Here is a 25,444-nt window from a genome sequence, read left to right on the forward strand (position 1 = left end):
AGTGAACAAGTGGTTGTTAAGTAAGGACCACCTGTAGTCTTAACACATCTGGAGAGCAGAGGGGTGGGTTGGAGCCTAAATATTATATAATATCCTCTCTAATTTTTTGTGAAAATACACCAGCTTGTGATTCACCTCAGCAAGTTGGTCTTTAACAATAGCTTCACATAACAGTGACTATCTTTAGGAGGCAATAACCTAATGAGGAAAAGCTATAGCATCTGTCTTTTGTACTACTATTGCAATCAATAGCTGATTGTTAATACAGAACCTATCAGAATGAATATATTAATATGAGTTTTTAAGTAAGAGCAGGAAACTTTCTGGAATTCAGATAAATTAAGGAATATACTGAGTTTTGAATATTCTGTCCATCCTGAAGATAGTTTTCTTTAGTTGGTATTTGAATGAGAATTACTCATTGCTGTGTTTTAGACTGCGGTCAAAAAAGGACAGAGCATAGGTCATCCTTGATCTCTGAATGATCCATTTGCTTTGCCAACATTTCTCCTATCTAAGGTTGTAAATGTTCCTCTGGTATTTTTCCAAGTAGCAGGGTTTTTTTTTGTTTTTTTTTTACTAATTAGGGTAGAATTGGCCTTTTGTGCTTCCTGCTGTTTTGCAATCTCTAGTCTGAAATAAAATAAAATCTACTTGAGGTAGAAAAAGTGCTTTTACTAGCTGATTTTCAAGGGAGGGCTCTAGTGCATATTGACAAAAAGTTATAGGGTGACATTAAGCCATGGGTGGGTGGAGAATAAAAGAATCTTGTCTACATTACTCAGAGACTAATACAAAATTACCATGTTCTTTTGATTCATTTCTTATGTTTCTAGAGGGCTAGGAGGAGTAGACAGTTCAACTATTGCTGGATAATTATCTGTACTCAGATTGCCTTGTTGAAGAGTTATCTTTGTCCCTACTCTGGCAAAACAAATGATTTTGCCATGTACTAGGGAGTGATGTTTTTGCTTGCTTACTTACATTAGAAATTATTTTGGGGTCACCTCTGGTCATTCAAATGACATCGAGAGGACCAGTTTTATGAGAAATCTGAAAATAAAGGAAACCTCCTTATGATTCAGCAATTTTGTTATGAATCGGGGACAAAGCTGGCACCTTGCATGCCTATATTTTAAAAATACATTTATGAGAAGGTGGGTTTCTGTTAGGGTTTCAGCTATTGTCATAGAACGTTTCATCAGACAGTGCCTGTGGGTGTTGTATCTGAATTCCTACAACACTGCTTGACCTCTACACTGTGACAAGAATGTGTCAGTAGGCCAAGTCCAATATTTTACAACCCAGCAAAGAAGATCAAAAGGCTCAGTCAAAATTTTAGTACAAACAATTCCCTGTCGTATAATCTAAAATTGTAAAGATCAACATTTCAGCCTAAAGTAATAATCATTTGTTACTATTTGATCTAAACAGCTTCAGGAGTATTAAGCAAATGCTAGCTCATAGACCCAAATGCTTCCAAATGCATAAAAGGCTACCTAAATTTCTTCGGTTCTCTTTGTCCTGGATAGCTTTTTCACTAGCCTGCTATGAAAAATTTGGCAACAGTTTTACATCTGAATGTTTTTCACTTTCCTCTTCATCTGTAAGTGCAACAATATCTTCCCATTTTCTGGGGTGCAGCTATAATCACCCTAGTTTTTGAAGGGAGTGACCCTGCTTACTACTGACAAGTTAGTTTACTGATTGTAGCTTAACAGTCTTTGTGTTTGGCTCCTAGAGTGGAAATTACAACAACGGATGGAACAGATTCTGAACCATAACAAACAGGACTTAGATCTGGCCATTCCACTTTAGACTGCACTTTAGCAGTATATCACGTTATTGAGAAATATAGCAGCAAAACTAAATCCTCCTTGTGTTCATTTTAAGCTGAATATTGATTTTAAGTTGGATATTATTTTTATTCCTTTATTGCTCAAATAAATATTTCTTTTGAATATTTCTTTTTCAAAAGTGTTTGAAGATTCCAAAATTAGAGTAAGATATAACCTACAAATCTCATCATTAATTCAAATCTTTGTAGGTAAGGGAGTTGAATAGGGTTGGATTTTAGCTCCCTGGCTGTTCAGCCTGTACTTAAACATACTTGCAAGGAAATGTTCAGATTCAGACTTCCAACCTCTGAAAATAGTGGATGTGAATGTGCCATTCTTGCTGTTTATAATAACGCAATGATTATCTCAAGGACTCCAGTTAGCCCTTATGAGCCCACAGTAACTTAATGCAGTATTGCAGGGAAAAACAGCTGGTAAGTGGTTTTCAGCAGACTAAAGTGATGGCTTTTGCAAAAGTATCTAGGAAATTGAGATTGATAATAGAAGGGCAGGAGATGAGCAAGTGAGGAGTTTTAATATATTCTTGTGGTGTTTCAGAATTCTGGGGTCATGGAAAACATACATGGATTTTGTGATCTTATACAGGCTCAAAGAAGCTCTTCAGTGATTCTCTTCTGCCTGAAAGGTAGTCAGTGCATTCATGCAGCTCTGAAACAATTTTTTGTTAGACCCTTAGTTCAATTGCTCTGTAGTTCATAGATGGATCTTTACCCAAACTAGAAGTTATTGCAGATACCACAACTAAGTTCATAAGAACATGGTTCATAGCAATATCTACGTGGTGTGGTGGTGGTGGTGGGGAGATTGTGGGGGCAAATGACTAAAGTAGCCTTATGCTGAAATGAAGCCCCTTTTGTACCTGTATCATGCTCACGCACACATCTATGAAAGAACTGGAACTTGTGTTATGATGGTACTACTGATGAAACTGGTGGAACTTATTGACACTTTTGGTGTTAAAAGCATCTAAATGTGAATCCAGTGCAGACCAGATTAGAGTCTGGTCAGTTGAATTTTGAAGTAAGGGCACGGCTGTGAATAAACATCTTTGGCTTAAATGCCATTATTTCTCCACAGGATTGACCCCTCTTACCTCATCTTACCAATTTCAGTCTTCATAGTCTCAAACAGATTTGGGAAAACTCTCATTGTGAGGCCTCTTTGTAGAGTTTCTACATCTTTCACAATTTACCCTAGATAAGAAAATAATCAGAAAAAGCTTATGTTGAACATCAAAATGAAGCTAGCCTTATCTCAGAGAACAGAAGATAACATCAGAGAGCAAATAGAACATGACTTTGCTGATCAGACAAACATTCTTTAGAGCCAGATTTCACATCTTACCCTCAGTAGGTTTGTATGAAAAATGTAGACCCTATAGCTTGCTGAACCTGCCCGTGTGGCTCCTGTGCTGTTGAATTCATCCATCCTTGCTATATAGTTCCTGTTATAATGACAGTTGAAGAAGGCTCATATTTCCTTTATTACATGTCCAAAGTCGGTTTAACACGTTAACTTCCTTTTATCAGAAAAGAAAACTCTTGTGACACACAATGTTGCAACATTTTGCATATCAGCTATCAATATCTGCAGATGAATGACCCAGATTCTATTGAGTAATATGCTCGCATGGGCTTCTCTAAGCAATTTTTATGTTGGTGTTTAAATATCATTTTATCTTTATGGGAGTGGAGATGGGGTGATTGGCGGTTTTTGTTTGTTACTGATCTTTGATCAGACTAAATAAATTTGGTGGATATCCCCCCTTTTTTGTCTTTATTGTTGGGATTATGGACAGACAGGAGCTGGCCATTTTTCCTGCTTTCAAATTCAAATTTTACAGGGTATCAACCTTGGCGCTATAAAATTATTCTTTCTCAGCCATCTTTTAGTAAAGAGAGTGTCACTTTGTTTCTCTTCCTGAGATACAATGGGATTAAATTGTAGAAAGTCCATGAACCTAGAGATACTATCTATTTTATATTCGGCGCCCTTCTGCTGGGATTGATGTCTCAGGCTTGGGGTTGATGTTTATTATTTGTTCAGTGGCCCCTATTTTGTTTTGTTGTTTTTGCTGTCCATTTAGATTATTTTAGTCTGGGCTGTTTTTAGCTGTTTTTATATTTTCCCTAGTTTTGTATGCCGCCCAGAGTCCACTGGAATTGGGCAGCCAGTAAATGTAAATAAATAAATAAATTGTTGCATAAAGTATTTAGTATTTCTTTTGCATGAAATCTGTATTTGCTTAAACTATAGAAAATGTAGTCGTCTTTTTTTCCAAAGCCAGGCCAAATGATCAGTTCTCCAAATTTGTTTTAGAAGGGAAGATGGCTAATTCTTTATGACTAATTCTATCACCTCTTCCCCAAAGCAGAGTAGTTGCAAGTTCTTAATGACTAATTTTTGTCAATCACTGATTCATCAGCTATGGGAGTCCCAGTAATTTAATACTGAACGCTGAACTAAGGAATACTTATTTAACTGGAGACTGACAGTGTCCTTGGCTATCATATTAAAATGTTATAGAGAAATAGTATCAATACATTCCTGGAATATCCTCAGGGTCACAGCTGTGTTTAATTTGATATAGTAAATAAATGTGAACACATATAGGTAAGTTAAGCCAAGTTAAATGAAATCCATTTTATAAAGTTACAATTTATTATTTCTTTATAATAACACTGTGGGCATATATTAAGATAAAAGGAAGAAATAAGTACCTAGACCTCAAAGGGTCCTTAGAAGTCAAGTCTCAAAACATCCTATCTTCCTAGCATGGTCTCTGTTTTCCAAGAACAGTCAGAAGATCTTCCAGGTGTGTCCAGTTTCTTGTATCAAGATGTCTTGTGATCCAAAAATAGCATCCAGTCAGCAACTCAGAAGAAGCTGGCATTAACATATAGTTCTGAAGGGGTGTCCATGAACCTCTTTTATATTCTCAGAGATTATAAAGAGAATATTCATAGAAATTCAAATCTGGATTCAAGATGAAAATAGTTTCCCTTCCAGTTTATTAGCAGTTTTTCCCTATGAACATCAATTAGCAAAATTAACATAAAATTCTGCATAAATAATTGTTGGGTTCAGAGCGACCATAAATCCATGATTTTGAGGAACTGGTGTTCATGGAAGAAACAGTACAAATTCACTAACTATTCCTAATTTTCTGAATTACTATTTTTGAAGAACAGGACTGTTGGCTGTATATATATATATATATTATACATTTTATATATATATATATATATATATATATATATATATATATATATAATGCTGAGTCAGGATCTTTCAAGCCACAGTTGCTGAACAAGCCACAATGGCCTGGGTCATAGAACATTCTAAGCTTAGCATTATATGTGAATGAGGGCTAGCTTCCTGCTAAGGTCACTGTGAGTCAGATGTCTTATATAAGTATGATATGATCACTTATATATCACCCAAATTGTTCTAAGTAGAGTTTTACAGTTTACAGCTCCCTAAAGGCATAATCAACAAACATGCTAAAATGTGACTTCCAAGAAAACAAGTCATAAAGTTAAAAAAGTAAATCCAAGGGAAAAATATTCCATTTCTATCACGGTCAACATGACATTACCCAGTCAGTTCCTGCAGTTTCAGTATTTGTGCATATTACTGTAGTTCTGTTTCTTTGGATAGAAAAAAAATTGTTCTCAGTAAAATATCTTCTTGGTTTTTGTGCACATTTTCCTGAGAGAAAGCTGTTTAGCCCCAAGGAATGTGGTTTGGGGTAAATGACATTAAAAGTTGGATGAGCTGTTTAACACAGAAAGAAATGAATGCTGAATCAAGTAAAAGTCACTGCAGTATGATCAAAATTAGTGTGATTTCACTTTGTCTTTGTACTTGAGTCAGTGTCCATGAAAAGAGATGAGTGAAGAGTTTTGCCATAAGTTTGTTTGGAGAATTCATGTTTGTTTGTTTTTTTAATTCCTAAAATCTGACACCCACTGTTTTCGTCTAGTTCATTCTTCTTCAGTGTGGTGTCCTTCAAGTATGATTAGACTACAGCTTCTCACGATTGGTTACCAATCTGGCCATACTGTCTAGGAATTCTGGGGTTTACTGTCTGATCACACCTTGAGGAGACCTCATCTGAACTAGATGAAAGAAATCTATCCTATATTTTTACTTGACCTCTTTTCTGAGTACAGAATGTGCTTGTTAGTCAATGGATGGGGAGAATGGATAGAAATGCTGCAGTTAGCAAAGTGCAGAAATCTGTGCTGATATTGTTCAAGGTAGTGGCAATGGGTGAACAGAGTGGCTATTTCTTGCCTGCAGGGAGAAAGTGTGGGTGTTTTGGACTTTGAAAAGGTTATACTTTGACTTCAGTGATAATTATGATAAAGTGCTGATCCCAAAGCATTTCTCTGATCTGGAGTTTTCCTTTGAATATGTTCCTGTTGCAAGTCTTTGTGTAGGTCAGAAGGTGTGGCACTATACATATATAATTATCTCTGGTAGAATTTGTTCCACTGATAGGAGCAGGACACTTGTGCTACAGCCATGGTCCATCTAGAGAAATTTTGTGCTATTGATACCACAAAAGCCCCGGGGGGAAATGTTGAGTTAGTAAATACTACGGTATCTAATACTGCTTATCCCACAGCCACAATGTCCACCAAGAGGCTGTGTAATGAAGACTACAATGATTACAGTTCAACAGATGTGACTCCTGATGGCAGTTTCCCAGATGGCTTGAGCAATTTTTCCAGTCCATCATCCTACCAACGATTTGGAGAAGCAAATGGAACAACGTAAGTGGTTTTATTCTTTATTAGAATCAGTCTGCATCTAAATGCATAGGCTAATTAATTTAACGTTAAGAGGAAAGAGTGCATGCATCATGGGACAGCCTATTCAGGTTGCAGATAAAAAACTAAAGCGGTTGTCATTCATAGATAAACTTACTGAGTTTACCGGGATACAGCATGCAGACTTGTACCCTGTTCTTCCTTCATTATGAATTACTGAACATTTCAGACTTCTGAAGTTGATTTTCTTCTAGCCTCTGATTCCTTCAGGAAACTGTGACTTGCCAGCTGTCCCATTTTAAAGATTTGTCCATTACCAGTATTTTCCCTAAGCTATTTTGAACATGGAAAACCTGCTCTTTGCCCAAGGAGGTACACAGAAATCCCCATAAAATAGTGGCCCATGTTCCCAGCCTGTGTTTTTTGAAGTTCCTGATTTGGCATCTCTAATTTATATCAGTTAAGTGCAAGAAAAGCCAAGACTTTGCTGTAGGGTAATTTAAAATGACTTTGCTTCTCAGAGAAATTGTGACACTTCAAAAACACTTTAAATTGATTTAATTTATATCTGTGATTTATTAGTGTGGTATTATTTGAAAGCTTGTCTTGGCATCTTTTCAACAGAAGAAGTGTTATGTTATCCATTGAATTAATAGATCTGCTGAAGCTATAGAGCTACATCACCCACTATGTGGGCTGTGGGTGGATCGAGACTGTGTTAACTGAGTTAATAGTTGATACTGCAGCTGCTTACTTTCGTGTAAAATAAGTATCTGGCTGCTGTCATATATGCTGTAATTAATATAACATACTTATGTAGGGCACCCTCCTCCCCAAAAACAGTGTAGTACCTTCAGCTGCCCTGGAATGCTACTGGAAGTACCTGATGACATTCTGTCATTAGTGCCACTGATTAGTAGTAATTTCCAGGCTAATTAAAGATATTTACAATGACTTTCAGAGCCTTGCAAAGCCTTGATCTGGGATACCTTAAAGCATGGGTAGATAATGTAATGTTCTTCAGATGTTTCAGCCTGCTGCTCCCTTAATCTCTTACTAATGAAAGGTGCCAGGTTGAATGTCCCTCTCTTTATGGGTACCATTTGCCTTCCTATTCTTCCATGGTTACCCAGAGATGTGATGCACTCCCCTTTACTAGGTGTGTTAAAGTAAAGTCTAGATAGCCACCTATCTTGGCTGCTTTAATATGGATTTTTCCAGTGAGTTAAGTATTTGCCCTAAATGTCCCCTTCTGATTCTATGATATGATACTAATGGGAATGATTCTGCTGTAACTGCTATAAACATCTACAATAAGTTTCTGTGATTAAAAACAATATATGTTTTAGACAGGTTTATTAGATGCATTGAGATCATTCAGTAACTAGTGAAGAAGTTTCCCTTTCTAAAAGAAGAAAGAAATTCAGTTTTGATGTTGAGGCCAACTGTCTCAAATCAGTGATTTGAAAATGAAATGTTTACATTCTTTTCCTTTGGTTGTGGCTCATGGTATGTCATCTTTTCTTTATTTTGTTTCGTTTGCCCTAATCCAGGGATGAAGAATCTCAGAACCACCAGATGTTGCTGAACTTCAACGCCTGTGATCCTTTACCTTGGGTTATGCTGCTTGGGCTTCTAGAATTGTAGTTTTGCAACATTTGGAGGAGTACAGGTTCTACATTCCTGAGCTAGAAGAAGTAGCAATGGGTTTTTTTGAAGTACTTAATCTCTCTGTATTGTTTTTTCCTCAGATGGTGGCAAACCTTAATACATCTCTTGAAAGGAAACATTGGTACAGGCCTGTTAGGTCTCCCGTTAGCAATAAAAAATGCTGGCATTGTGGTAAGTATGTTGTATTTGGTTATTTTAGTTGCTGGGATCATACAGCTATTCTGTGAGAAGAAGGGCTGTCTTGCAAGATTCATTAAACTATTTCTTGCTTGTTTAAAAATGGCATTTGTGTTGTTGGCTGATAAATTTCATTCTGAAAAAAATGATGATCTCCTCTTCTGATCCTTCTATGAGCTATCATTTCTAAACTAACTGTTACTGTTGCAAAGTCTTGCAACATAATGTTTAATAACTGATAAGTCACAAGCTTAATTTTTGGTGGACATGTATCCATAGAAGAATAATCAAGATTCTAAAGGGGAAGTATTCTTCCCTTCAGCTATTGATATTTTTCCTACGACTAGGTTTATGGAGATGCTGCTGAACTTGCTATATACCTATATCTGTTTACAAAAGACCATTGTTGTAACTGGGGAGAAAGAAAGGCAGAGAGGCAATAAGACAATTAATTTTTCCCCATAAATGAAAATTTATTGTGAGAAGTGGCCCCTAATTGCTTCTAGAATAGCTGTAGCATCCAGGATGCATGCTAGAACAGGGAAAGCGTACCATAAGATTGCCCATTTTGAAAAAAGAGGACTTCAGTCACATACCTCTGTTTCATTTTTTAGCAATTTGAATAAGAGCCATGGAAAACATCTAAGTCAAAAGTATTTTTAGTGTCCTCCTCATCTTGTTCTGTTGATAAACCATCTAATGTTAGGGAACTGCATGTTTGTACATCGTGTAACATTTGCCCAACTCAGCCTGAGTAATATATTTACTTTCTGTTCTGTGAAATAATTACCTAGCTTATAAGTATGTAGGTTGTAATAATAAAAAAAGCATATCCTAAAGTATGTGGGCATCTTGCTCCCTAACATTCTTCTATGACTCTAATCTGGGCATTAGAACTCTCCCAGCAATTCAGAGTTCTTCAGAAACATGCACTCAAGTTCATATAAGCTACAATTGAACTAGGTTACATCAAAATAATTCTAACTTCATGTATACAGTGTACAAAAGAACTGAATTAGCAGCAAACAAGATACTAATTAGATTATTTTGACATCCTCAGCACAAGTGGATGTAAATAACTGAAGAGAGCCAAGGAGATGATTTTGGAGAAATGAAGCTGAGATGATGATTGCAAAAACATATTTTAAGCCCGGGAAACAGAGAAAATGTCAGAAAGAAGCTAGACATGATTCCTCCCTAATTCGCTAGAGTATAAGAGGGAGGGAGGGGAAACCTCCGTCAGCTTTCAAGATTCTGTTATTGAAGCCTATATCAATAAAGTTGAGTTCCAGCCAGACTTGTAGAGTCTGTTTCCTGACCTGGCCTACCTCAAAGGGCTGACATTAATCTTGCTTCTTTCCCATGCTTTCTTTGTTTCCAAAGCATGTTTTTATAACTATTGTCTCTACCTCATTTCTCCAAGGTTATCTCATTGGCTCTCTACAATAACAGAGTAAAAATACAATAAAATCCTGACCAGAAATTTTAGTCTACCAAATAATGCACTTTGGAAAGGGGAATAAAAGGAACAGAAACATGTGTTTTAACTCTCTTTCATGTAAATCGATGAAACTTTATAATAATAGGATTATGTTCTGTGTGCTTTGTATTCTGTGTATCTCTGCAAATCCATATAGATGCAGAATAGGGTTTAAGCAAGAATAGCAGTAGAGAAGAAAGTGTAGAAGAATAAAGAATATATGGGATCGAAGAATATTTTTTAAACAAGTAAATTTAGATCACATCTAATAAGAAAAGGGAAGCTAACCATGTGAGTATAATGAAGGATGAATATTGGAAAATGAGAAAAAATTAGATAGGAACTGCAGACATGAAAGGTTATGTTAAAATTGAGGTATTTACACAGGGAGGGAGGGAGGGAGGGAGGGAGGGAGGGAGGGAGGAAGGAAGGAAGGAAGGAAGGAAGGAAGGAAGGAAGGAAGGAAGGAAGGAAGGAAGGAAGGAAGGAAGGAAGGAAGGAAGGAAAGAAACCCCAAACCCTGAGTCATCCTAAGGATGTAGGAAAGTGAGAAAGAAGGGGGAAATTTGATAATAGTTAAAAGTTGGTTTTTACAGGCATTGGAGAAAATTAACAAAGACAGAGCCCAGTAATATTACCCAAATTACTTTAATTAAAAGAGGCAAGCAACAGGCAAGTTAATACTTACTTTTTAATAGCTTTTGTTTCTCTTTTTGTTATTTGTCCTATCTTCTCATTGCCCTACAAGTTGAATGGAAGATAAAGAGGAGGCATCAGAATGGCAATAATACAAGCAAAGCTATTATGAAAAGGAGATGACAGACTATTGAAAAAAGTAAATGGCTTGTGTCAGCATGGAAGTAAAAATTCAAAGTGAATAATAAGATCAAGAGGAAGCAGCTAAGAGAGAGGGAAAACCACATAGGCCACTAATATAGAGAACTCTGCTTAAAAGAGGAAGATGAGAATCAAAACCAGTAAAACTTCTCAGTAAACTGCTGGGAGCTGGTTTAATCCATAGTGAGTGGGTTATAAACATGATAAATAATAGAAAAATAGCAGAACAATTGTTTAAGAATCAGAAAGTAAATGAAAATAGAAGCATATTGCAGTAACACAACCTTGTGGCTCCGAAAGGCTATACGTATTTATATAAACGTATGTGGAACCACTACCCTTCAACAGATATATGAAGAGTTATCATGAATTATGGACATTTGTAGCTTTGTGTATCTGATAAATTATAGTCCATTTAAGCTAATGCTGTAACCAACTTGTTAGTCTTTAAGGTGCCACAAGATTCTTCATTGTCCATTGGCTTGTGGTGCATCTTTCCTATTTATTAAAGTCAGGTTTCAGGGGAAAATAAGCTCAGAAAAGAGTTTGAAAGGAACTAACAGAGAATTAATAAGATAAATTAATGAGTGCGAATAGAAATTATGCTGAAGAGATAATAGAAAGAAGATGGTTCAGGATTTGTGATGGTAGGCAATTTTTTTTTTCACATTTTAATATATACTTATCTAATTCACATTTTCTCAGCTGACACATAATTGTTTTTTGATAGTTTTTATTATGCATTTCCCACAAACCAAGTATACATTAATAAAAACTTATACAAGAATGCTTTATGTTGAGAAAAATCACTTGCAAAGATATCTGTATTTGTGAAAGTGTATTAAAGAATTTGTATTAGAAGAAATACAATGCATATACATTTTATATTACTTCTTTTAAAAAGTCAGAAATTGGACAGAGGAAATTAAAGACTGAGAGAAATCAAACTTAATTAATTTACTATCCCTGTACATGGAAACACATACCCACAAACAAATCAATGCATCTTCTGACAGGATTCATACATGGTGATAAACCAGACGGTGGTTTGCTGTTTCTGGCTTGGTATGCTGCGCAGATCTGTCCAATTGTAGCTTATTCAGGAAACCCTGTTTAAATAAATCATGGCGTGGTGCCATGTTCAAACCAGGCGATGTTAAGATATTAGAAGTTTGCATCTTTTCTTTTGAAGCATATTGGAGGGTTCTGTTGCTCATTTCGTTACATAAGCATTCGCCTGTGTAGCTGAGGTTTGACATATAAGTGCGCCCTCAGAGTTTAAATATAAAACAGGTTTATCATGTTCCTTTTTCCTCGTTCTAATCTTAGAAGGATGCTGTCCACCTTAATTGTTCATTGAGCAGCTTCTTCCAGAGATTTAGAGATTTTGTTGGCGTGGGTGTGTAAATAGATTCAATGTGAGGAGGTGTTTATTTCCAGCAATTAGCAATCACTGGAATGTGGCTGGGACATTATCAGAAGATGGAGGCCTGGATTTTTAGCCTTTGTTGTTTGCATTTTGAAGAATTAGCACACTTAGGGCCACAATCATTAGGAAAAAAAGGTGATTTATTGTTGAATTTTGGCAGTAAAACTTGGGAGGTTCATGAGGTATAAAATAGGATTACCAGTTAATGTAAGTTTGATCATCTATAAAAGTTGTATAAACACTGTAGTATTACATGGCAGATGTACCAAAATTCAAAGATCAGATTGTCCACGTTAGGTTCTTTCTTTTCCTTCCCTCTTCTGAGTGATGACTGTTTCAAGACTTCGGCTGAAAACTGTTTTGTTTTATAAAACTTTGCATTTATCTCTTCAGCAGCAAGAGTGTGCTATTAATTCTGCTCTTCTTTCACTGTTTAGGTGGGCCCTGTCTGCTTGCTTTTAATTGGAATCATCGCAGTACATTGTATGGACATCCTGGTTAAATGTGCTCACCATTTCTGCCACAAGTAAGGGAGAATTATGACAACTGCTGTCCTGCAATAAAGTGATTATGGTTATAAAATAGCTGAAATAACAGTGACAAAATAGTTCTTCTGATAAACAAAGCAAAATATAGATCAGAGAATAAGAATTAGCTGATGATGAAGCCATGGAATCACTTAGCCATGTGGGGGAAGGTTGCATATTACAGTTAGGCTTCATTAGCTCTGGAATAGTTTCAGGCTGCACGCTGTATTTTCTCAAATGCTACTAAAATGAAGAAATGAAGAAATGATGCTTGAGTCATCCATTTTGGAAAGCGTACAATTCACCTGTTTTCAGAGCTGTCTCTTCCTCTGGGCCAAGTACACAGGTTCATTGGTAGATGGGATGCTGGAAGAGACACAACCTAGGCAGATTTCCTATTAACTAAAACCTTTTCGATAGTGAAATTTGGTTTAGAAAGCTAAACTGGGCAATTTTACTTATGGGGACATGCTCTTAGTTCCTGCCCCTCCTGCTTTTGGGGGAGGGGGTCTTTAAGTGGTAGTTGAACTGTCCAACAAGTCTCATGCTTTTTACACCGCTGCTGTTTTCTCCTGAAGCATCCTGTGACGCTAGAATTAGAATGACTCATTTTAGAGAACCTGCAATTAACTAAAGCTCAGTTGACCTTGATATTAAAACACTACTAGCACTCTATTGGATTGCCTTATATCTAAATTAGGGATTGCCAACCTATAGACCATCTGTCACCTGCAGCCTCAACATGTGCGGCTCTAGAACCCTGCTCAGTTTTCCTAGTGATCATCTGAAACCACCAGATTGCTGGTTTCCCCCTGCTTTCAACAGCTAGAAAGCAGCAGTCAAGTCCCTATCAGCTATAGATTAGATTGATCAGCAGGCTTGAGGAAGACATGTGCTTCCAGTTTTTCTGTAAGATTGTTTGTTTATTTATTTTATCATATTTATATAGCCACCCATCTTACATAAAAGTGACTCTGGGCAGCACACAGCACTTAATTAAAAACAATAAATACATAAAAACAGTCACAATTAAAAAATAGCTATAAAAAGCACACACAACAGAGAGGATGAAATTAACCAAAATAAGGGAGCCATCACAACATTTCCCTGGTCCCCTTTATTTGTTTATTTATAAACAATCATCTCCCATATCATCTCTTATTTATAAACAAGCCTTTAAACCCTCGTCATTCAGTCCTGGTCAGCAAAAGTCCATTAAAGGTTATCAGAGATAACAACATATCTATTTTAACCTTGATCAAATAAACCAATTTTATATCCTTTCCCTTTAATTTTTAACAATCTTGATCCTTAATCCCCCTCAAATAATGTCCTAGAACTTGATTTCTTCTCATTTTTTCTTTGTCCTTTCTCACAAAATTTTTCAAAACTTTATCAAGTCTCTTTTGTAAATCCAATATAGGCAAGTTATCCAGGTCACTCTTTATCAATTGAAAAGCTGACTGGGTTGGACCAAATTATTGGTTTCCCTTGCTGATGGCAACAGGAAGCCTGTATTCCATATTGGTTTCTGAGAAGGAAGGAGATCTTAATTGCTTCTTTCTTCTTCCCAGTGACCCAGTTCATGAGTCCTGGTTTCCTATTGCCATTAACAGAGCCATTGGGAAAGGGGTAAGCTAAGCACCTAGACAATATATGCAACAATTCCCAGAATGCCTGCTTGTATTTGCTCTACATCAGAAGGAGTCTGGTAGCTGCTTTTTGGGGTAGCTGTTATGAGAGCTATGCCAGAGGCTTAACCATACTGGACAGGTGGTGGAGGTGGTGGTGGTGGTGGTGGTATTATTATTATTATTATTATTATTATTATTATTTTGAGCTGCTGTCATACCATTGGATATGTGTAAGTAGCTTTTGACTGGTAATCATCCATAATTGTAAGCAAACAGCTATTATAGATCTATATAGCCCTAAATCAGTGCTGCTGTATTTTTATGTTCCCACTATCAATATGGATTGCAGAAGTTCCCCCCCCCCCAACATATGCCTTTTCAGAAAACAGACCAGTTACTTCTCCTCTTTACCATTATAAATATCTGCTTTTTTCTCCTTTTTTCCAAATAGGCATCAAAAACCATTTCTGGACTATGGGGATGCTGTGATGCACGGACTAGAAGCCAGCCCCTTTTCATGGCTCAGAACTCATTCTATCTGGGGAAGGTATTCACCTTAATTATAGCTGTGTTGTATGATCTGTGATGATAGATTTAGATTGTCCCACATCTTAAAGTGGAGGCAGGTTTTTTGCTATGCTGGTTCTGAATTTTGTGAGTTGCACTTGCAGCACATAGGGAGGACCCAGATAAGGGAAGATTGATTTAGATCTTCCAAATCCGGACAAGATTTCTTTAGGAGAGACTACTACCTCCATTAAGGAGGCTGGGATCACTCACTCTATTAAAGATTATATCCTCTAAAACTGAGCCAGCTGTCCTTTTCCTTGTCAAATGTAACTAGCCATGAAGGTTCCAGTTGGGTGAATATATGGTTGACTAAACCATACCAAGCACCTTGTTCACAGAATTGAGATCTTGCAAAGTGAAAGTCAGATAATAGTATAGCATCAGACATATCCAAGGGCTGACTTGAATTCAAGTAGTAACTATGTAATCAAATTTATGTTTAAAATGTCTTATGGAACTTATCTTGTGTACCACTGAAAAATTCATTACATCACAATTTTAGCAAGGTTTTTGAGTGGGGTCTTAACTACTAGAAAAAACTCACCGAGAAAAATAATTGTGGTGAAAAATTATTACTTTACCATTCTAATCCCCATGTTACATGAATTTTACTTTATTAGATTTATTCTGTCTCTGGTTGCATTGTAAGATGTCATTTTGCTAACATACTTTTGAATTTTCATTAACACTGAGCATTACAAACCGTTTTTAATTGAAGTTGGACTCTGGCAATACTTCTGAAGATTGAATTGATACATCAGGCAGGTTGAATGTTTACAACTGTTAATCTTCCATATTTATATCTTGTTTTTTTAGGTACCTAGTGAGTTTTTTCTTAATTCTTACTCAGCTGGGATTCTGCTGTGTGTATTTTGTATTCCTTGCTGACAATTTCAAACAGGTAAGAATCAAAATAATGAAATGTGTTATAATATCCCAAACAAGTACAACTGAAAATCCAGAATCATAAGAATTGTTCTAACTTTACCTTTTTCATAAATACTGTGTATGGTAAGGAAGAGACTGGTGGAGTCTCTTGTTATCATAAATATAATTTACTTCATTTATTTGTATCCTGCTGCAATCAGAAAGACTCTGAGCTAAGATATTTCCCAGAAACAAAACAAAACCCCCTATTCTTGGACCAAGCTGAAAAGAGAGCAAGTATGGTGCAGTATTAGATTAGGACTACGAAGATTCAGGTTCAAGTCTACCCTCCAGTATAAAAGCCTAGTTTGGGCCAGTCACCATCTCTCACCCCAACCATCTTGCAAAATTCTTGTTGTGGGGAAAATTTGAGAACAAAATGCTGTGTATGCCACTTCTCTTAGAAGAAAAGCAGGATATACATCCAATCAATAAATTTAGCTTGTAGAATATTTTCACTACTCTTAGAGAAGATGAGATGCAATTTTCTGAAATAGTTTGTCACTTGTCATCTCTAATTTGTTTCCTGTGTGTCTTGAGAAATCATAAGGGAGATGTTGGACCTAGCAGTATCAGTCTTTGAGGAAGGCAGAACACGAAAGTGCCACTGTCTTACCCAGGGCTGTGTTTTCTCCTGTGGAATCATTGTTTTCTGAATTTGAGAAAAATATTTTCCTGTTTTTTGATCTGAGTTTCTGATTTCCCATCAGCCAATTCACATGATTCAAGGTATGATTCAACAACACAATTCCATATTTGAGTATAATGAGTTGTGTAACTTGGCATGCTGTCAGGCCCAGCCCAAGAACAACAGTGAAACAGTCCAGTCTAGTACAGTTCCTTTATTTGCTTACACCTTATGGACAGAATCTTGCCAGACTAAATCTATACTACTGCGACCAGTGGATATATCCTGGGAGATTCTAGGGAGTGGTTATCCTGAACCTCTTTCGCTTCCCACACTCCCCCTGATGACTGTGTTGTCTTTTGTCTCCTTTTCCTTCCTGGAATGCATCCCCCCTCCTTCCTGATAGCCTTGATCTCTCGCATCACCCTCCTCTTCATAGATACATTCCATCACACATGCATTTTTCATCCTCATCTAGATATCATACGTTTAGTGTTAGCTGAATGGGTCCAGTGTCTCAGCAGAGTTAGTAATAAGCTTGCACTAAAGCTGAAGCCAAACTGAGTCCTCATTTTGTTTATTTTTGTGAAGTATTCATTATCTGTTCTGATACCCCTTTCTTGCAGAGTGGGCAGTTCGTATCCTCTTATTTGGGATCTGATCCTTTTGAATAATATCTGGGTATGAAATCATGAACAGCCTCGTCTGAGAAAAGGGAGTCAAAGTTCAGCTTTTCTTAGCGTCCTTGCATTAGTGTGTGTGTTGTGTTACGCTGTTTGATTACAATCAAACTTTTAAAGTACTTGGAGTGTGCAAACTTTGCTATCTAAGTCCTGCTTAATTACAGTTGGAATTAGAATAGCTTTCTCCACGCTCTGATGTCCAGTGTGCTGGATTTTAACTCTTGTAATCCTGTATCCTGTGTAGGGTATTGAAGCTCCATACTTCTAGGTGGCACCAGATTAGAGAAGTCCCATGTTAACTTACTGTTGAATACTTTCTGTCATAATCACTTTACAAATCATGTGGAAGACAGCTGGTTAATAATCAATTTATGTTCATCTTTTATAATCATTCAGGTAATATCTGCTGCCAATGGTACCACCAATGACTGCAGTGCCAATGAAACTGCTCTGTTGGCTCCAACGATGAGTTCTCAGTTATATATCCTGTCCTTGTTACCATTTGTGATATTGCTCGTCTTCATCCAGAATCTCAAGATTCTTTCCATTTTCTCCATGGTGGCCAATATTCTGATGATTAGCAGCCTGATAATGTTATACCAGTACATTGTCTGGGTATGTATAAAACTGACTCCTTTCAGAATCTCCTTAGCACTGGTGCTGCCATTTGGTTGGTTTTGCAGATCCAAGGACAGTGTAATTCCATAGTGAACAGAATATGCTATATATTTAGTAATATAGCATAAAGGACGCACATGGTGTTATATGGAAGAAATGTTTTCAAAGACAGATGTTGGCCTTGTCAGTTTGTAATTTAAGTTTTAACCAAGGTTGCAAAGGGAAAGTCATGAACTCAGTGCATCACGTGCGTTTTAAGTTTTATTTTAGTCGGACAAGGGTGAATGCAATATGGTTATGACACAAGTTTTGGGGGGAAAGTTACTTTGAGAAACAATTTGAAGGGGCAGAGTAGAGATCTTGTTGAGTGGAGGAAATGGTACGTGCAGACACCTGAAGGGGTCTAGGTTGGGGAGAGTTGAAGAAAAAGCAAATGCTCCTAGAGGGTATGAATGGCAGAACTGAAGGAGCAAATGTCATATGTGAAGAGACAGGGTGGGCCAAGCCCAGTCCATGAAATAATAAGTTGCTTTTTTGGAGGCAGAAGAGAAAAATAACTCCACAAAGGGATTGATTCTGTCACATACAAATGAGAGAAATTAATTATTTCTTATTAGTAGACTTTTGTATCTATTGGACAGCATTGCATCTAATGAGGGAAGAGTATAATAAGGAAAGTGTTGGTAGCTGGTAAAAGACCACCTGAGCATTGCATTCTCTTGTTTTCAGTAAGCTATGAGATTCATAGATATTAATGATTGAAATCCAGCACCTCCTTAAGGTGCAGGGAAGTCAGGAAACAGTTTCCATTACTTCCACATATAGCAGGGGAAAACTGTTGTCTGAGAACATGGATAGTTACTACTAGTCAATGTAAGGCAACTGTGTTCCAGATAGGAGATATTCTTTCAGTTTTGTCACCGTTTTTATTTAATTGCCTTGTCTGCAGTGGTTTATAGGACTTTATATACATTTTGTATCTTTCTTCTGGGGTACATTATTGCTTTCACTGTTTTGCTGTATTTCTAGCTTTTAAAAAATGCTTTTTATAACCATATAATTGCCTAGAGAGCTTTATTCATTGGGCAGAATACATACACAATAAATCAAGAAATAACAAGCTTGGGTTGGAGCTCCACAAGGTGCTAGCCAGCCAGGCCCTTATGAGCTCTGGGAATGGTAATTCTAGCGAATTATAGGGATATTAAGCTTGAAAAGGCTGGTGTAGAAAATCTGAGTGAGGAGGGCTCTGTTGGTTTGAGTCCACATAAGGGCATGTCCTAAATTCCAGTAGCTCCTGTTGGAACTCCTTCATAAGATCTTCTGCTTTTCTTTCTTTTAGGACATTCCAAATCCTAACCATCTGCCTTTAGTAGCGCCCTGGAAGACAATACCTCTCTTTTTTGGTACAGCCATCTTTGCCTATGAAGGCATTGGAGTGGTAAGTCCTGCCCAGAATCTTAGCTTAGAATCTTGTTTTGCTAGGAATAGTAAAATGATTTCAGTCTGGTGGATTGTCAGGTGGCATTTAGGGCATCTGTTTCTTTGCATCCAGCAATGTGTAGTCTTCAGGATGATGAACATACATGAGGAGTCCAGAAATCTGTTACTTATTTTTGTCTATATTTGAAAGAGAATCCTTCAAATTCAACTATTTTATGTTGAGTTTTTTAACTTAAAATTCTCATTTGGAACTCTAGTTAGAATGCAGCTTAATGGTGGGCATACCTTGTATAGCTCTACTCTTCTGAACATATCTAGTCATCAAAGTGAACTATTGGAATAAACATGGAAATGTACGATCCATTCCGTGCCTTTTTCCTTCTCTCTTTTCTGGTCATGTTTCTCTTTTATCTTTCAGCAATTTAGATTCAATTCTCTGTAGTGGTAATTGTGTTTCCTGAATGACTGTTGCTTTCATGAGACATTTTATTTGATTATGTGATGCATTCGAGCAATGAAAGGAAGAGTAAAGCCCTATCAAATGCTCATTAGGCCTCAGCCCCTGCACTGGCTTCAATTATTTTGTACTCTTTTGTTTTCTTACTTTGAGAATCATACAGACAAATTCTGAGGATTCAGAGCAAGGCTGATGACAAATGGCTGAGAGTGCAATCCTATCAGATGTGACTTAAAGGAGTCTGGAATATCTGATGAAGTGCTAGAAACTAGGCCAGTTCAATATATTTTCCTACCTGAGGCTCAGCAGCAGATAACACTACTCCCCCCCCACCTCCATCACTGCCAAAGATGTGTGGCTTAGTGCCTCTTTCCTTTCCTGGCAATACAAATACAGCAATAAACTAAATAACTATTTGTTTTCCTTTTGTGCTGTCTGGAATTAGTTCCTGAGACTCACCCAGCCTTATGGTAGTACTAGCTTTGGTGGATAATGTTTTTTTCTTTTTTCTCCCAGCAAATAAGGGGAAAGAGATAAAGAGGTGATAGAATCTCCTTTCCTTGGATTTTTAAGGAGGCACTGGAGAACTTTATCTGAAGCATAGATCTGGCCCAATCGGATAGCATGACTTAGTGTAGAAAGATGGAATTCATGGATTAGTCTTGTCTCAGAAACAAAGAAACTAGCATCATAGTAACAAGATAGTGTATAGATTTATATAATGTGTGAATCCAAACATTGTTGAAAGTAAACTATGGTTTAGCTTGTATGAAATCAACCATTTGTGGCTTATTCAACAAGCTATGGTTAAGCAAATGTGATGTGGATTCTAACAAATAAGAAAGAGAAAGTGGTAAATGATATAGAATATTCTGGTAAATTACTCTTTCGCTAATCTTTTATCTTTATGGGCTACTGTGTAAACACAGAAACTTCATTCAGGTTCATTAAGATATTGAAATAGGTACTGAACATGTTGCAGGTTATATAAATACTTTTTAAAGGCCATAATCATGATGTCAGGTAGCAATGTTTTTCCTGTCAATCTTGACAAAGTTAATGAGGGTACAGTATATGAATGAGATTCTTTTAATTTCATAGTACATGAATGAGAGATTAATTTTTAAGAGATTAGGAGTGTTTGATTTCACAGTCCTTTCTTCCATGAACATTGTCCTTTAAAAAAAATCACTGCAGTCCAAAATATTTCTGGTGTGCCAATAATGAAAATGTTCTGTAAACAACTTTTATGAACTGATGACAATACCATTTGATTAAGGTTGCTAAACATTTTCATCACTGAAACTCACTAATGCAGGAAAAAAAAAGGCTTTTCTAGTAAATATTAGTATATACATTTTAATCATATGCTGTTTTCAAGGTGCAGGATTTGGATAATTTGTCAGTGAAAAATTATTTGGAGTGAGATAGAGTATTCGCTTCTTCAAACTAGCTTTTCTTTTGGAGGCTGCAGAATAATTCCAAATGGCATATTTTCCTTTTGTTGTATTTTTTTTAATTATTTAATCTATTTATAGTTTGCCTCTCCTTCTGGAGTCAAGGCAGCACATGTAGAACTCCAGTTTTCCCTCACAATACAAACTTTGTGAGATAGGTCAGGCTGAGAGCCAGTGAGTGACTCAAACTTACCCAACTAGTTTCCATTGAAGTTGGGGGTTCTAGTCCAGCACCAAAATCACTACACCACACTAGTCCTTTTTATACCTCTCCCATTTTTGCAATGCAAACATTGCATAAAAGAAAAGTACTAACGTTCTGAAAAAGGAGGGTTTAAAAAAATGCTGCACTAGTTGATTGAAATTTAGATATGTAGGTACATTTGCCACTGAACAGGTGAGATGATCTAAATTTACTCCTTAAAAAGGCTGTAATTTGACAAGCGGTATTTTCCAGCTGCTTTGGACTGCAGTTTCCGTAAACTCCAATTAGCATTGCTAATGATTAGGTATTATAGAAGTTTGCAGTTTGTAAAGCCAGTTTGGTGTAGGGGTTAAGGCACCAGCCTAGAAGCCGGGAGACTGTCTGTTCTAGTCCTGCCTTAGGCAGGAAGCCAGCTGGGTGACCTTGGGCCAGTCACTCTCTCTCAGCCCTAGGAAAGAGGTAATGGCAAACCACTTCCGAAAAGCCTTGCCAGGAAAACTGCTGGGACTAGTCCAGGCAGTTGCCAGGAGTCAAGAAGGCACCAAAAGAAAAAGAAAAAAGAAAAGAAAAAAGAAATCTGGTAGGCACCAGGTTGCCCATCCTTGGATTAGTCAGGTAGATATTGGATATCCTTCTGTAGTTACCTAGCTGGTTATTGAGAAGACCAAATGCTGAGCAAGGCTGAGCATGCCTCAGTCTTTTGTCAACAGGTTAGGTTAACTAGCAGAGTAAAATGATATATCGCCTTAAATATTGTGGGCTTTTTTTCTTCTCCAAGGTGCTCCCTCTAGAAAACAAAATGAAGACCCCTCATCACTTTCGCATTATTCTGTATGTGGGAATGGGAATTGTCAGCGTCCTCTACCTCAGCTTGGGAACACTAGGATATTTGCGCTTTGGAGCTAACATCCAGGCCAGCATCACCCTCAATCTGCCCAACTGTTGGTGAGTTGAACTGGGAAGCTTTTGTTACCAGGCAGAGAGAGGGTTGAACTACAGGCTACTCTTGAATCCTCAAGAATGGAATTACATAGGCGGATCCTGAGAAGTAAAAACAATTTGCAAGGGTGCTGCTGCATTTGACCTTCAGTAGGGAGGCTGTTAGAGTATGTGTTCAGTCACATTTTGTCTAATGTCTTCATTCTTTCTCATGGCCACCATCTCTTACAGCAGTCCATGTTCCTCTGTTTTCCAAATTTAGCATATTTTGAGCTGATTCAAGCATGTATCTCGTGTTTCAAATGGATGGTAATGGTAGAAACATTTGAAAGCAATAGTGCACTTTGTACTAGGAGAGAGACCAGTACTGCCACAGAAACATCTGAGAATACAGAGTAGCTATCCCCTGTAATTAGGTTATCACTTGCCCACTCATATTTGACTTCCTTTGTATCCAATATCTGCAGAATCTCTTCCTTCTCATTCATGATCCTGGGAATCAAGAACTACTTACATTGGCTGACTAAACATATTGCCACCTGTAGAACACCATCAAGTTGTCTTATAATACCTCATCGTAAAATTTGTCACTGATGATAATAAAGTTGTCTAGTCTAACTCCCATAACTGATTAGTTTTCACCCTTCTCTAATTCTGATGGAAACCGTGAGAACGTCCATCTCCTTCTCCTAGTCCAACCACAACACCAAGCTCTCCAATTCATAAATTTTGTATAGGGATGATACCATCCATTTTTCATTTTTATCCATTTCAAATAGAAATTCTTAGTTAAATGTGACATCAAAATTGAGAGGACCTATTTCCAATGTCAAAATTTAAATCCTTTAAGAGATCACAGCGTCTTTTGAATTTCTTATTAAAATATTTTCTTCTAAGATCCAAGAGGTTTTATACAAGTGAGGGATACATATATTGCTGAGCTGGTGGAAATCATAAAATCAAATCAGAGTCATACTCCTCTATAACAGTAACACATAACTCTTAATATTAATTAACTGTTCTATAAATTAGGGCTCACAATCATAATTCCTAAACGGTTCTGATCAGATTGAAACACGCAAAAGCATTCCTGTCTTTCAAGATGGATAACTTAAACTTGAATCATATTATGAAGACTGTTCCAAACTCAACCTATGTTTATTAAGTCTAAATGTATATTTTATTCTAAGTTCCTGTAAATCAGGCTGTTTGTTATACTTTATGTATTTTTTGTTTATTGATAAGTAAAACTTAATGTACATTTTTTACCTCAAGTACAGTTCTACAACATTGCTTTTCTTTGATGCCCTCTATATGTTGTTGCACTCTGAGTCATACCTGCCTATCGGCTGTACTGCTAGAGTTGATGGGAATTGGAGTTCAGTATGGGACAGAGTTGCCCATCCCTGATCTATCAAGATTATTGTAAATTTGATTTTTGAAAATAATACAGCATGCGTGCGTGTGTATGTATGTGTGTGTGTGTGTATGTATGTATATATATATAGATATATGTGTGTGTGTGTGTGTGTATATATATATATATATACACACACACACACACACACACACACACACACATAAATGTAGGATCTCTCTTCCATGGAATTAATTCTGTTTATTTTTCTTGTGGTCACTGAAGTTACCCTTTTATCTTTCAACAACATTTAGTTAGTACTGCCCTTTAATTTTATAAACGTGGTGCAACCAGCTATCGGCTGTACTATCTTATGATGGTATATAAGGAGTTTGGTTTCTGATGAGATCAGAAATTTCTCACTATGTGAAAAACAAAAGCTTTCAAACAAAAGTTCTTGCATCACTTACTGAGTGCTCAGTTTTAAACAGGAATCCGTGCCTTTCAAAACCCATGAACTCGTAAGTAGTTTTGAACAAGAATTTTAGTGGTTGTCAGATCAAGGACAGGCAATTTTTCACAGGGCATTCCTTTGAAGTCTGTGACTTTTGCTTGTCCACAAAGCCATTTGATCTGGGCATGCGGCTTTCTGCAACATCCGAAGCCCTGGTTCAGGATTAGCGCTCGCTTTCTGCAAGGAAGACTGCGTGACTTTTAGTTTGCCTCCTTACCTGTGGGCCAAAGTCCCCGAGCAGTCTCTGGATTAGGGAGCACAAGAGTTCTCAAGTAGTGTCATCGCTGGACTGTCTTCAGTTCTTCTTCTTCTTTTTTAGATTGAAGGGGTTTTTCTTTTGCTTTGTTTTTCACCAGGAAGCTGAGTAGATTTAATGGTCGGTGCTTGCCTCATTTTTGCAGGTTGTACCAGTCTGTCAAGCTGCTCTACTCCATCGGAATCTTCTTCACTTACGCTCTGCAGTTCTATGTCCCTGCAGAAATAATAATCCCGGCGGCTGCTTCCAAGGTCCCCGAACGCTGGACTTTATGTTGCAAACTTCTGCTGAGAGTATTCCTGGTCTGTGTAACATGTGAGTGGTGAGAGTTTTCTTTTCACTCGGCAGGCAGAGATTTAGCCTGAAGGATGCTTCATTGCAGTAAATATATATAGGACTTTCACTGCAAAGTCACAATGTCTTATTCCTCTGCTGCTTAATGCTGGGTCCTTGTCTCAGCTAGCTTACTTCAAACACACACACACACTTTAATTTATTGGGAAGCAGCATGCTGCAAAACATCAGCATCCAGGATAATTGCTGTTGCTAAGAAAGTTACTGGGCTCTGCAGAAAATAAAAATTGAGGGTAAGTGCAGTTCACCAACAGTTTTGTTTGGTGATAGACACACCTCCCCACAACCCCAAAGGTAAAAGTAAGCTGCAAGATTGATTGGCAGTGTCTTGGGTGCTAAAAAGGATGTATGAAGAATCCTCTTAGGTTGCTAGTAGTGATGTGACATGACCAGTATGGAAGCCATCGTATGAATGGAAAGTCACCCCACAGGGGGCACAGGTCATGTTCTCAGAATTCCAAAGACATTCATCACCTCAAAACATTTGGGGACCCCTGGCCTAGTGCAATAGTACATATATTTGGAATACATAATATTGTTGCTGGATGTAAGGATTCATTTAGAGTTGTTTAAAAATTCCATCTCTGAACTTTAAGGGTACATATTGACGGCACGTTTTGTCATGATTCAATGCACCTGTTAAG

General features: G+C 37.2%; 1 protein-coding gene across 4 annotated transcripts in view; it reads left to right on the forward strand.

Annotated features, from left to right (window-relative positions):
* Nucleotides 1-25,444, forward strand: part of LOC103067319 (proton-coupled amino acid transporter 1) — a 32,312-nt gene that overhangs the window by 1,627 nt on the left and 5,241 nt on the right. For 3 of the 4 annotated variants that reach the window (XM_025167840.2, XM_007430057.3, XM_088133867.1), the window contains 9 exons: nt 6,493-6,640; nt 8,389-8,479; nt 12,669-12,757; nt 14,844-14,939; nt 15,779-15,863; nt 17,597-17,815; nt 19,161-19,259; nt 22,159-22,325; nt 24,592-24,761. In XM_025167840.2, coding sequence (XP_025023608.1) covers nt 6,498-6,640; nt 8,389-8,479; nt 12,669-12,757; nt 14,844-14,939; nt 15,779-15,863; nt 17,597-17,815; nt 19,161-19,259; nt 22,159-22,325; nt 24,592-24,761 — 1,159 coding nt within the window. In that variant the 5' untranslated portion in view covers nt 6,493-6,497. Of the gene's footprint in view, nt 1-6,374; nt 6,641-8,388; nt 8,480-12,668; nt 12,758-14,843; nt 14,940-15,778; nt 15,864-17,596; nt 17,816-19,160; nt 19,260-22,158; nt 22,326-24,591; nt 24,762-25,444 lie in introns of those variants that run through there. The other variant, XM_088133866.1, reaches the window with a different exon arrangement.

Source organism: Python bivittatus, unplaced genomic scaffold (genome assembly GCF_059951505.1).
Source record: "Python bivittatus isolate LINGU-HERP-01145 unplaced genomic scaffold, Pbiv_v1 ctg000080_np1212, whole genome shotgun sequence".
NCBI classification, from domain to species: Eukaryota; Metazoa; Chordata; class Lepidosauria; order Squamata; family Pythonidae; genus Python; species Python bivittatus.